The sequence below is a fragment of the Neltuma alba genome, unplaced genomic scaffold (genome assembly GCF_004799145.2).
Source record: "Neltuma alba isolate B1F8T4 unplaced genomic scaffold, ASM479914v2 tig00010875_pilon, whole genome shotgun sequence".
Taxonomy (NCBI): domain Eukaryota; kingdom Viridiplantae; phylum Streptophyta; class Magnoliopsida; order Fabales; family Fabaceae; genus Neltuma; species Neltuma alba.
The window spans coordinates 283,792-295,684 of NW_021635666.1; the positions used below are offsets into that span (position 1 = coordinate 283,792).

Here is an 11,893-nt window from a genome sequence, read left to right on the forward strand (position 1 = left end):
CCTTGCTAATGACTGGGCATCATTTATCCAACTTAAGGTGACACCTTAGTAGAGGATGTGACTTTAATTTATTGCATTATTGTTATGTTATTGCATACAAGTTAACTAAATTTATTATATTTTTATTGCAGCGTCTTTCTCGGAGAAACACTATGAGCCGTGGCCATTAGGATATCCAGCATATGGCTAGTTCGAAGTCATTTGCTGTGACCTATAATGAAATTGTGAGTGATACTGCAAATTTAATCAAATTATATGTACGTGTGTGTATGAATTTAAATAATTGAAAAAAAAATTTTATTATAAATTGGTAGGGGAGGAAGATGCAGCAGAAGAAGGGACGAACGCCAACCTATGACGAGATGTGGCCACAGCTCTATAGGCATAGGGACAACACTCCTATATCTAAGCGGGCCAAGGAAGTTGCTGTGAATATTTAATTACAATTTTATTGTTTATTTAGTATTTAAATTTAATGTTCACATTTTTATTATTAAGATTATGTTAATTTTATTTAATTTGATAAAATTGTTTTGGTAGGAGAGGATGACCCAGTGTGCTGTAGAGTTGCGAGAGTCTCAAGGATTAGTTGTGGACTCCACCGCCTCACTCAAGGTAGATTTAGCTAGACCCGAGCACCCGAGATGAGTTAGGGGACTCAGTTTTGGTGCCACACTAAGTGCCGTTTACAGTTGGGGCCGTCATGCGTCTTCTAAGGTGGGGACCTCATAGTCAGTAGTAGCATCACACCAGACCTTTTCTGGCATAAGGTGTTCGAGAGAGCCAATAGTAGAGCAGCTTTGTTAGGAGTTTGACGCCTAGTATTAGGCTCGTGAGGCCAGGAGGCAGGCTACATATGAGGAGTGGATAAAAGCTGCCAATGCGATGATGGAGATTGTTTGGCAAAGGGTAGCTCCTGACCTTCCTCCTCCTATCCTGCCTGATATTGAAATTATGGATGATGATCTTCTGTCCCAACCGTCCCAACCCCAATCCCAGCCCAATACAGATGATGATGATTTTGTGGAGTCATCACAGAGGGCCAATATTTGAGGATTTTTTTATTTTTATTATCATTCAAACTTTTATTTATTTATGGATTACTGTTATTAATAATTGAATTTTAATTTTCATGCAATTCTAAATATTTGAATTACTATTAGCATTTTTCATTAATTAAAAGTTATTCGATAAAACTAAACATGAGTAGAATTTATTAATTAAATTAAAAAATAACCATTAAATTGGAAATTGAAATTAATAAAAACAATATAATCAAATTAAAATTATATATAATTCAATTCTAATTTATTAAAATAGAAATTTTTAAATTTTCAAGAAAGAATATTTATATTTGATAAACAAGACAATATTTCAAATTTTAATTCAAAGTTTATATTCGATTCTAAATAGTTGAATTAGTATTAGCATTTTTTATTACTTCATAATTACTTGATAAAAATTAAACATGAATTAAATTTATTAATTAAACTAAAATGTAAGTATTAAATTGGAAATTAAAATTAATAAAATCAACATTTATGTTGGATAAAAAAATACTTTGTGGAGGTTTACAATTTGTAACGGTTAATAAATCGCTTCAAATGCTGGAATTTGAAATCAAATTTCCCTCCATTGCTGTTTTTTGTAGCGATTAATAAACCGCTACATATTGGAAAACCGCTACAAAAATTACTAGCAGTTACATTAACCGCTACAATGGCCAAAATTGAATTTGGTGCCTCTTCTTTTGTAGCGATTAATTAACTGTTGCAAGTATTTTTACCGTTGGAGTTACTAACAGTTTGTTATTTTGTTGCGGTTATTTAACCGCTGTAAATGTGTGACCGTTGGATTTAGCAGCAACTTTTTTTGTAGTGGTTATTTAATCGCTACAGATTTTTTGACCATTGCTTTACTCCTTTTTAACCAACTTAGACTTTTCAAAGTGCCATTTTCACTTTCATTTGAGCTTTTCTCTGAAATCTTTCCCTGCTTTTGCTTACATAAATTATGGATAAGTCATGGATCAAATTGTCGCGTATGTCCCAACGATATTTGGTTGGATTAATGTTGTTCATAGAATTTGCTACTACACATGCAACTACTAATGGTAAGCTTCTTTGCCCATGTCTTAAATGCAATTTCAATAAGTGGAACCCTTAAGATGTTGTTAGAGACCATTTAATTTTAAAGCCTTTCCCACAAAATTATACGTTTTGGTCTTTCCATGGTAAGCAACACGATATGATTGCTCAGTCAACTCCTGCAATTTTGCCGAATGGGAGTGGAAGCAGAAGAGTCTAACCCTATCAATGATGTTGTGCATGATGCATTTGGGATTCACGAACACATATCAACTGAAGAAGTACAGGGACCTGAACCAGAGTTCCTAAGAAACGAAGCTGCTCGAAGTTTTTTTGATCTTATGGATAATGCTGATAAGCCTTTATATCACGGGTGCACAAAGTACTCAAAGCTATCATTCATGGTAAATCTATATCATATAAAATGCTTATGCAGTATCACAGACAAAGCAATGTTAATGCTCCTAGAATTATTGACAAATGCATTCTCTCATGCGAATTTCCCATCATCATCTTATGAAGTGAAGAAGATGATTAACAAGCTTGGTTTGAACTACATGAGAATTGATGCCTGCCCAAATGATTGTATGTTATATTATGGAGAGTATGCTAGTAGAGAGACTTGTATAAGGTGCGAGACATCTAGGTATAAGCCCACACGGAAGGAGGAAAAGCAGAAGAAGAAACCCGTAAAGATTCTAATGTATTAGTTGCTTTAATATTTGCTTAAATTTTTTATAAATTTTTTCATTATTAAACTAATCATAATTGTTTTCATTTTCTTTACAAATTATGTCATTAATAAACTAGTATAATTGCTTTAATTTTTCTTTAGAAATTATATCGTTAATAAGGTAATAATATATTTGCTTTATTATTTTTTAAATTATTTTATTACTTCAATGATATATTTGCTTCATTGTTTTTTTTTTACAATTATTTTGTCAACTTGCTACTATATATTTTCACATTTCAATTCTTAGGTACTTTCCTTTGAAGCCGTGCCTACAGAGAATATATATGTCATCAAAGATGGCAGAGATTTTGAGGCATGGAAAGGATTTAACTCAAAGTTTCCATATTTTGCTACTGGTCCTAGAAATGTCTGACTTTCATTGGTGATCGATGGTTTTAATCCCTTTGGTAATATGAGCACCAGTTACAGTATATGGCCTGTGGTGTTAATTTCGTATAATCTCCCGCCTTGGATGTGTATGAAACCTAGCTCTTTTTTGCTATCCATGATCATTCCTAGCAAGAAGCCAATTGGAAATGATATGGACATCTACCTACAACCATTGATATAGGAATTGATCGAGTTGTGAACGATTGGTGTGGAAACTTATGACTCATAAGAGAAAAAACTTTTCAACCTTCGCGCAGTGTTAATATGGATAACTCGTGATTTTCCTAGGTTGGGAACATTATCTAATTAGAAGGTACATATGAGGTTGGCTTATCCTGAGTGCAACTTTGACTCCAAACCTATGCGCCTTCCACATAGTCTTAAATGGTGCTTCATGGGTCACCAGCAGTTTCTTGATTCGAAGCATAGATTTAGATTGCAACATAATCACTTCAATGGTAAACAAGAAAAGAGATATCCTCCTCTTGCTTTATCTGGCATTGATATATTTCAACAGCAAGAGGGTGTTGATGTTGAGTTTGGCAAAATTGACGAAGTTGAACAAGGTAGATGATGTTCTCGTGGCACATCTAATGGTTAGCCAATGCAGTGGCGAAAAAGAAGTATCTTCTTCACCCTTCCTTATTGGAAATTTAATTTGATCTACCACAGTCTTGATATCATGCATATCGAAAAGAATTTGTATGATAATATGCTATACACATTGCTCAACAAACCTGGAAAGTCTAAAGACCACCTCTCTGCTAGGAAAGATTTACAAGCCCTTGGAATTCATCCAGATGCTTGGCCTAATAATAATGACAAGTTTCAACCAGCTAAATTCACATTGACCAAGCAGAACAAGGATATCTTCCTATCAACATTAAAGAAAATAAAGTGCTTGATGGATATTCCAGCAATATCTTAAGGTGTATTGATCTGCAAGCTCAAAAGGTTACTGGGTTGAAGAGTCATGACTTGTATGTTTTGATGCGACAATTACTTCCTTTGGTACTTAAAAACACACTCCCTTCTAATGTCTCTATGATTTTGGTGAAGCTATGTTCATTTTTTAAAAAGTTATGTGCAAAGATTTTGATACCAGAGGAGCTAGACAACTACAAAATAAAATAATTTTGACGCTATGTCATTTGGAGATGATATTTCCTCTGTCCTTCTTCACTACCATGGTTCATCTAACAGTCCATCTTGTTTGAGAAGCAAAACTTGCTGGCCTAATTTAATATTGATGAATGTACCCTATTGAAAGGTATGTCATATTATCTCCTTCAATTTTCCACATTTTAAACTCAATTATAGACAATTATTAATTATTAATTAATTAAACATACAGATATTTAGGAAAATTAAAATCCTATGTCAAGAATAAGGCGTGGCCAGAGGTGTCAGTAGCAGAGAGTTACGCTAGAGATAAGGTCCTAACTTTCTATTCCAAATACTTTGATGACATCAAGACAACTTTCAATCGCCCCCCACACATTGATGATTGTTTACCAGGTCCTTCTAGTTCCAGCGACTTCTTTCCTCCTGTTGGGAAACTAATTGGAGCATTTGAATACTTCAAACTTACTCTTACCAAGAAGTTACAAGCACACAGACATGTCTTAATAAATTGCACTCAAGTTAAAACTTTTTTGTAGTAAGTTATACACTGATTTTCTTTTTATGTTTAAAGTTTCTTCATCATTGTCTTCTCTAACAAATGACACTATAGGGAATTTAGAAGATATGTCAAGCGGTAGCTACGAGTTCATTCACAAACATCCATTGAGGTAGACAAGAGAGTCCATAGAGGATTTCCAAGTTGGTTTACACGTCAAATACATAATGACAACACTCCCTACATAGCTGAACTCAAAAGTCTTGCACATGATCCATTTGATGATGCCAGGAGGTTTACTGCATATAATGTCAATGAGTTCAAGTTCCATACAGTAGCACATGATCAAGGTTTGCTCACACAAAACTCTTGAGTTTTTGGCAAGTTTGGAACAAGGAGTTATGCTAGTGACAGTGACATGCAATTTGGAGGCATTCCTTACTATAAAAAGCTTATTGATATTATTAAGTTCAATTATCAAGGACCTTTTACTATCACTCTATTCAAGTGTTGCTAGGCAAATACAACGACTTCACGTGGACTCACTACTGACAAATTGGGCATCACATCTTTTAACTTCTACAGGCTTATTTATACGGGAGAATATGAAGATCATGAGCCATACATTCTTGCCTGTAAGGCACACCAAGTTTATTATGTCAAAGACAAGAAACATAAAGATTAGAGTATGGTAGTTCACCTCAAGTCGTGAGATCTTTATGACGTGGGTGATAGTGGTGATGACCAATGAAAAAAAAACCGGACCGGACTGGCCAGTTCAACTGGAAAACCAGTGAACCGATCACCAATCCGGTCTGGTTTGCAGAAAAAACCGAAGGTGGTTTGAACCGGTGGTGAACCAGTCCAACTGGTGAAAACCGATGTTAAACTGGGAAAAAACCAGTTGGGCGGTTCACACGATTTATTTTTTTTGGTAGCCGAGCCACAAAAACGACGTTGTTTGCCTTAAAAAAATGCTCTTCCTCCCTCCCTAACTTGCCAGTCTCACCTCAAGCCCTCAGTCGAGCGGCCCTCCTCCAGCCCTCCCCTATCTGTGACCAAATCGTCGAGATCTCTTCCACCTACTCCAAGTCCTAGATTCTTGCCATGAACCCAGCAAAATCAGATCCATAACGTCGCCTCATCACTGACATTGGCACTCCCTCCTCCATGGCTCCATTCGCAGCTCTACTTCACCTTCGCCTTCACAGCTCTGCTTCGACTTCACCGTTCACCTTCGTAGCTCACATAGCAAGTCACAAGTCTCCATAGTCCATCCTCTCCTCACTATTGTCCTGCTTCACCTTAGCTGTTCACGGATGTCCTACTTCACCTTCAGTGCAAACATTGAGTTGTAGCCTTGTGGGTAAGCTCAAAACCTTTCCTTTTCACCTTCAGTTCAGGCATTGAGTTGTTTTAGCTGCTTCTCTCTGTGTTGTGACTGCTGTCGTGAGATATGAGAAGGGAGGGGGGGTGTCTTGATCTATAGCCGTGAGATTTGAGAAGGAAGGAGAGTATAAACATTTAAACTACTTTTGAGTTTTGACTTGATCCATCGCCGTGAGATTTGAGAAGGGAGGGGAGTGTTGTTTGACTTATTAGTGTATTGATGAAGATATGTATTTTGGTAATATTCATTTTGTGCAATTCAACATTTAAACTACTTTTTCTTATATTCCCTTTAGTGATTATTAGTTTATTACTTATGAATTTTGTTCCACTTTAATGTTATGAATTAAATTTTATTATTTTATTATGACCGGTCCGACCCCGGTTCGACCACGGTCCGACTAGTAACCCTTGACCCACTTCCTGGACTGGTTGAGTTCCCGGTCCAGTTTTTTGTTCCTTGGTGATGACATAATTTACGACAGTAAACCCTTCCAACCAACGAATTTTGCAAATTTCTTCTCCAAAGGAGATGATAATTTACTAATTGTTAAGTATTTCTTTTTTACATATAATTTTGATTCATTTTTGTTACATTAATTAACATTTTGTTCTTACTTAAATTTGTGTGTGTTATAATTATTTCTCATTATTTGACTTTATATATCTCATTTCAGGCAAGGTGATGAAGACTAAATTTTCAACAATTGATTCTAAGCCATTTTTTCAAAATCAGTATTTTTTTTTACAAACAAAAAAGTGCTACAAAATCTAAACGATACAACAAGAACTAAACTGCTACAAAATGAACTAAACCGCTACAAATGTCATCGGCCATCTATAAATACCCCTACTCTTCCTGTTATTTTTCACACCTCCTCAACCTCTCCTCTCCTTTCTTTTACCAGAAAACCTCCATTTCTCTCCTTTGATATCCCTCCTCCTATTTTCAAATTGTAAGTTTTTATTATTGTTTATTTAATTTTATTTTCTCATATTATTTAATTTTAATTTACTAATAATTTTTTTCATGCAAGAATTATTTATTTTTATTTTCTACTCTTTCGAATTTATTTCTTATATTTGTAAATAACATTTCAATTTTTTTTAAAATTTTTGCAATTATAAAATTATAAATCTTCTAATAATATTTATTTAATACTTAAAATATTACTAAAATTTTCTTATTTAACAAAACTTTAAATAAAACTTGATTACAAATTTGATAACACATTTCATTTCAAAATTATATTTGCAAATGATATTTAATTTATTATATTTTATCTTCAAAATTTGATTTTTTTAAATTCAACGTAATATTTTGTAGCTATTATAAAAACTGCTACAAAAAATAAAATTAAATAATATTTTCACATTTGTTGCGGTTTTTAACCGCCACAAAATCTTCCCGATGGCATTATTTTTTTTGTTGAAAATTTTACCATTTGCAGTGGTTATATAACCATTACAAATTTTACCGACAAATTCAATTCTCAGTTCCTACCATACCAATTTTTTGCTGCCGACACTTAGTAGTAGTTTTATTAACCGCTACAAATTTGAAAGTTGTAGCAATTATATGACCACTACAAAATGTCTGGAAGTGATCTCATTGATCACGTTATTAGTAGCAGTTTTATAACTGTTACAAAATAATGTTGTGGTTGTTTATCGTGTGCCACAGTTCCCATTAATTGCTACAAATCCATTTACTTCGATGGTTTTTATAGCAGTTGTCAGAACCGCTATAATTGTCACTTGTAGCGGCTACCACTACAAAGTATGTTCTTTTTTGTAATGATTCTCCGTTCTCTCTTCTTGGCTCCATCTCCTTGCTCCTTCATCTACTCCTTTCCTCTTCTCGTCCAATCTGTCCTTGTCATCGCTAAGTCGTGCTCGCAATCTCCAACTCCCTACTACTCCCATCAAGAGCAAAGGCACTGTTACAGGTCGGGTAGCGTGGAATGAGATGAAAAGGCAAAAAGATTTGGACTTGGATTCTCTCTACAACCCTTTCCATCCTCTTCCCCTCCACTACCTTTTTTTTTCCCCTTCACAACCATTGGATCAAAGCTCCAACGGTTTAGATTTAATATTTTATAACATTTTATAAAAATAAATATTATTATAAAAAACAGATAAATCAATTTAAATTGTTAAAATCTAATCTGAAAAGTTCATAATTATAGACTGTTATTATAGAACAAATTTTTTTTCAATTTCTTTTTATTACAGTTGTGAACCATTTAGACCAAATTTTAACAGTTTAAATTTTTCTTTTTTTAATAACATTATTTTTATAAGATATTAAATCTGGACTATTGGAATTTCGATCCAATGATTGTGAAGAGAAAAGGAGCATAGTGAAGGGGTAGAGGATGGAAAGGGTAGTGGAGAGAATCCAAATCTTTTAAATAAAAGAGGTAGTGAATATATATTGATGTGTTTCAGTAGCTCTTTACTTAGAGTTGTGTGGAGATTTTTTTTTTTCTTCTTTTGGCATTTTACTTCTCTGATATATTAGGAAATTTTTATTTGAATTAAATCTAAATTTGGAAATTATTTTCATATTAAAAAAACATGTTCTGTAATTGTTTAATCTAAATACATTTATTTAATTAAATTTAAAATTTTCCAATTAAAATAATTTAAAATTATTGTATTACATAAATTGGTATTATTTTTTCATTTCACAGTATCTAATAAATGTCATACTCATTTTAGTAATTTTACAAATTAGATTTACTTATTCAATCATAATCCAAACAACTTTTATTTTTACCCAATCTAACTTTTTCAAAAGTCAATCTCAATATAAATCATATTATCCAATCTAACTTTTATCTAATTTAACTTTTTCAGAAGCTAAATTGAAGGGAAAAAGACAGAAAAATGCACCTCTAACTCTAGAAGCCCAAAAACGTCTGCCGAATTTCACAAATCCCATTTTGGTACCATCAGACCAAATTGGGATTATTTTCTTAGACGAAAAGACCAAACCGCCCTCACCCATTACAAAACGTGGGCACCACATAGGCACCACAATAAGCCGCACACCGAAGGAAGATAGGCGGGAAGGAAAGGAGAGAAACACGTGCGTTCCAGCAGCTCGAAGGTGACGAGAAGGTGGTGGTTCGAAAGGGTAAGTGTTTTTCTGAAATCATATGACTGTTTCATCCTCCATGCATGACTGTTGCGGTCTGTTTTCTTCATTTTGGTGGTCCTGCGTTCTGTATGTGGCGTTGAGGGTTCAGAGTAGGTAAGGGGCGGCATTACGTAAGGCATACGTTCTTCATATTGGGGTGTTGGTTTTTCCTTTTTTAGGTGTGAGAATGTCATCAATATGAACAAATGAGTTGATTAGTGTTAGATAAGGTTAGGGTTGTGGGCAAGTTAGTTTTGTCAGCTTAAGAGGGAGACGATGCTCCAACAATCGTAAGTTGATTCATCTTGGGCTATTGGTTGTTGTTTTTAACTTGTGGGAATGGAACGTATGAGTCGGGTAGTGAGTGAGAGTTAGCTTAGTCTGGGACGGTGTTTATAATGATCTGTTTTTGGGGATAGCAGATGGTAGCTGAGGGAAATTGGAAGAAGCGTTGCAATGATCACGTATATAAGTGGGTTGAATATCCATAGTAATGAGGTTGTGAAGGGTGTTGTTAATAGTTAAAGTGGAGTTGTGAAACGATATATTGAAGTTGTTAACTTTGAAAGTAGCTGTGTTGGGTTTATGAAATATCCTTTTTACAGAGATGACATTGTGATGAAATATTTTCCTTGTTTGTTGTAGGGTATAATGCAGAATGAGTTGCAATATTGGGTCAACATATTCAAAGACACTTGCGTTGATTTTTCATCTTGGTGGAAACTTTGTTAATAATGTTGAAGGTGAAATGAGATACAATGGTGGGAGTGTAAGAGTTAAAACGATAAAACAGGGGATAAGATATGAAGAGTTGAGGTTAATGATATTGGAATGGTTTGATATAGATGTTAATATTTGTGACATGAAATATACAGTGAGCCTCGATGATAAGGCATTAGTAGATTTGGTTGATGATAGTGAAGTTGATAATCTTTTTCAGTATAATGACACTAGTGCACATGTGTATCTAGCATTGAAGGAGAGTACACCGGAAGTAATGGATGATCCAAAAATGTGAGACTTGTTTTTTTATGGTTATTTTAGTTGTTATTTGTTATATTGTTGTTGTGAATTTCCTAACAAAAGTTGTAATTATGCATGCAGCATTGACAACTACTTGGGATTGTCACAACAAATGTGTTTTTTGTCAAGTAGGGAGAATAATATGGACGGAACAGTTTGTGATGAAAATGGGGGTGACTGTGTAAGAGAAGGCGGTGGGGGATGTCATGTGAGGCTAGTAAGTACAGTAGAGATTGCACCAACACCAATGCCCGAGATGAATGCTGTGAAGTGGAAGGAATTGTTGTTAGGAAAGAAGCAAACTTTTGCAAATGCCACAGAATTCAGAAAGGCAGTATATAAGTTTAGTATTGCAGAAAACTTCGAGTACAAATATATCAAAAATTATGAGGAATGTGTGCATGTGAAATGCAAAGTTGAAGGTTGTCCTTGGTGGATAATAGCAAGAGTAGCTGCGAAGAGAAGTCCTTTCCTCGTTGTAACTCGACTCAGCAATGAACATGTGCATAATGTCCAAGAGATGATGCAAGTTACACATGGTGGAAGAGCAGCCTTGACATCATCAATTATCATTGAGGAGGTAAGGGATCACACTGAAAAGCATCCAAATGAAATAAGGAGGACCTTGGCAAGGGATTATGGTGTGAAGTTGATATATAAGCAAGCATATAGGGCTAAGGAAAAAGCATTAGAGGAAATACAAGGGAGGCCTGAACAGTCATACATGTTGATACCATGGATATGTCAACGATTAAAGGAAACCGATGAGAAGACGGTAGCTGAATGGGTAGCAACTGTTAACAATATATTTGAGCGTGTTTTCATAGCATATGGTTGTTGCATAGAGGGTTTTTTGTCTGGAGCAAGACATATACTGTACATAGATGGAACACATTTGAGTGGACCATATAGGGGAACGTTGCTATCAGCCTCAGCATATGACGTGGACAATGAATTGTTACCATTCGCGTATGCTATTGTGAAAGGAGAGACTTATGAGGAGTGGGCATGGTTCTTAAACATGATAAAACAGATAGTTGGTGCAATCCAATTAACTATTGTGTCAGATCGTCACAATGCAATAATAGGAGCTGTTGGAGCAATATTTGGAGGTGACCGTCATGCATACTGTTATAGGCACGTGAAGGAAAATTTCAGCTATGAAATGAATAAATTATACAGAGGTAGGAGGAGATAGTGGTATTAGTAAGGAAGTTGGATTAAAGTTGCTTGATGACATTGCATATGCAAGGGTTAACATTGAGTTTGATAAGGCAATGACAAGGATGGGAAATTTCAGTCCTCAGTTACTTCAGTGGCTTAACAATCATGGTGATATTCATAAGTGGGCAATGAGCAAATTTGCATATAAACGGTGGGATAACATAACAACGAACATTGCTGAGTCATTCAATGCTTGGATTGTAAAGGAAAGGCAGCATAATGTTGCCCAACTTATTCATGAACATCGTGAAAGGTTGCAAGGAAGATGTTCGCAGCAA

The 11,893-nt window shown here is 34.8% G+C and overlaps 1 protein-coding gene across 1 annotated transcript; it reads left to right on the forward strand.

Annotated features, from left to right (window-relative positions):
- Positions 1-10,533: 10,533 nt before the first annotated feature.
- Positions 10,534-11,589, forward strand: LOC114759616 (uncharacterized). Its single transcript, XM_028948826.1, has one exon. The coding sequence runs from the start codon at positions 10,534-10,536 to the stop codon at positions 11,587-11,589; it is 1,056 nt and encodes a 351-aa protein (XP_028804659.1).
- The last annotated feature ends 304 nt before the right edge of the window (positions 11,590-11,893 follow it).

Excerpts from the sequence above, each read along its gene's own strand:
- LOC114759616 (XM_028948826.1), top strand. The coding sequence starts at position 10,534 with ATGGACGGAACAGTTTGTGATGAAAATGGGGGTGACTGTGTAAGAGAA.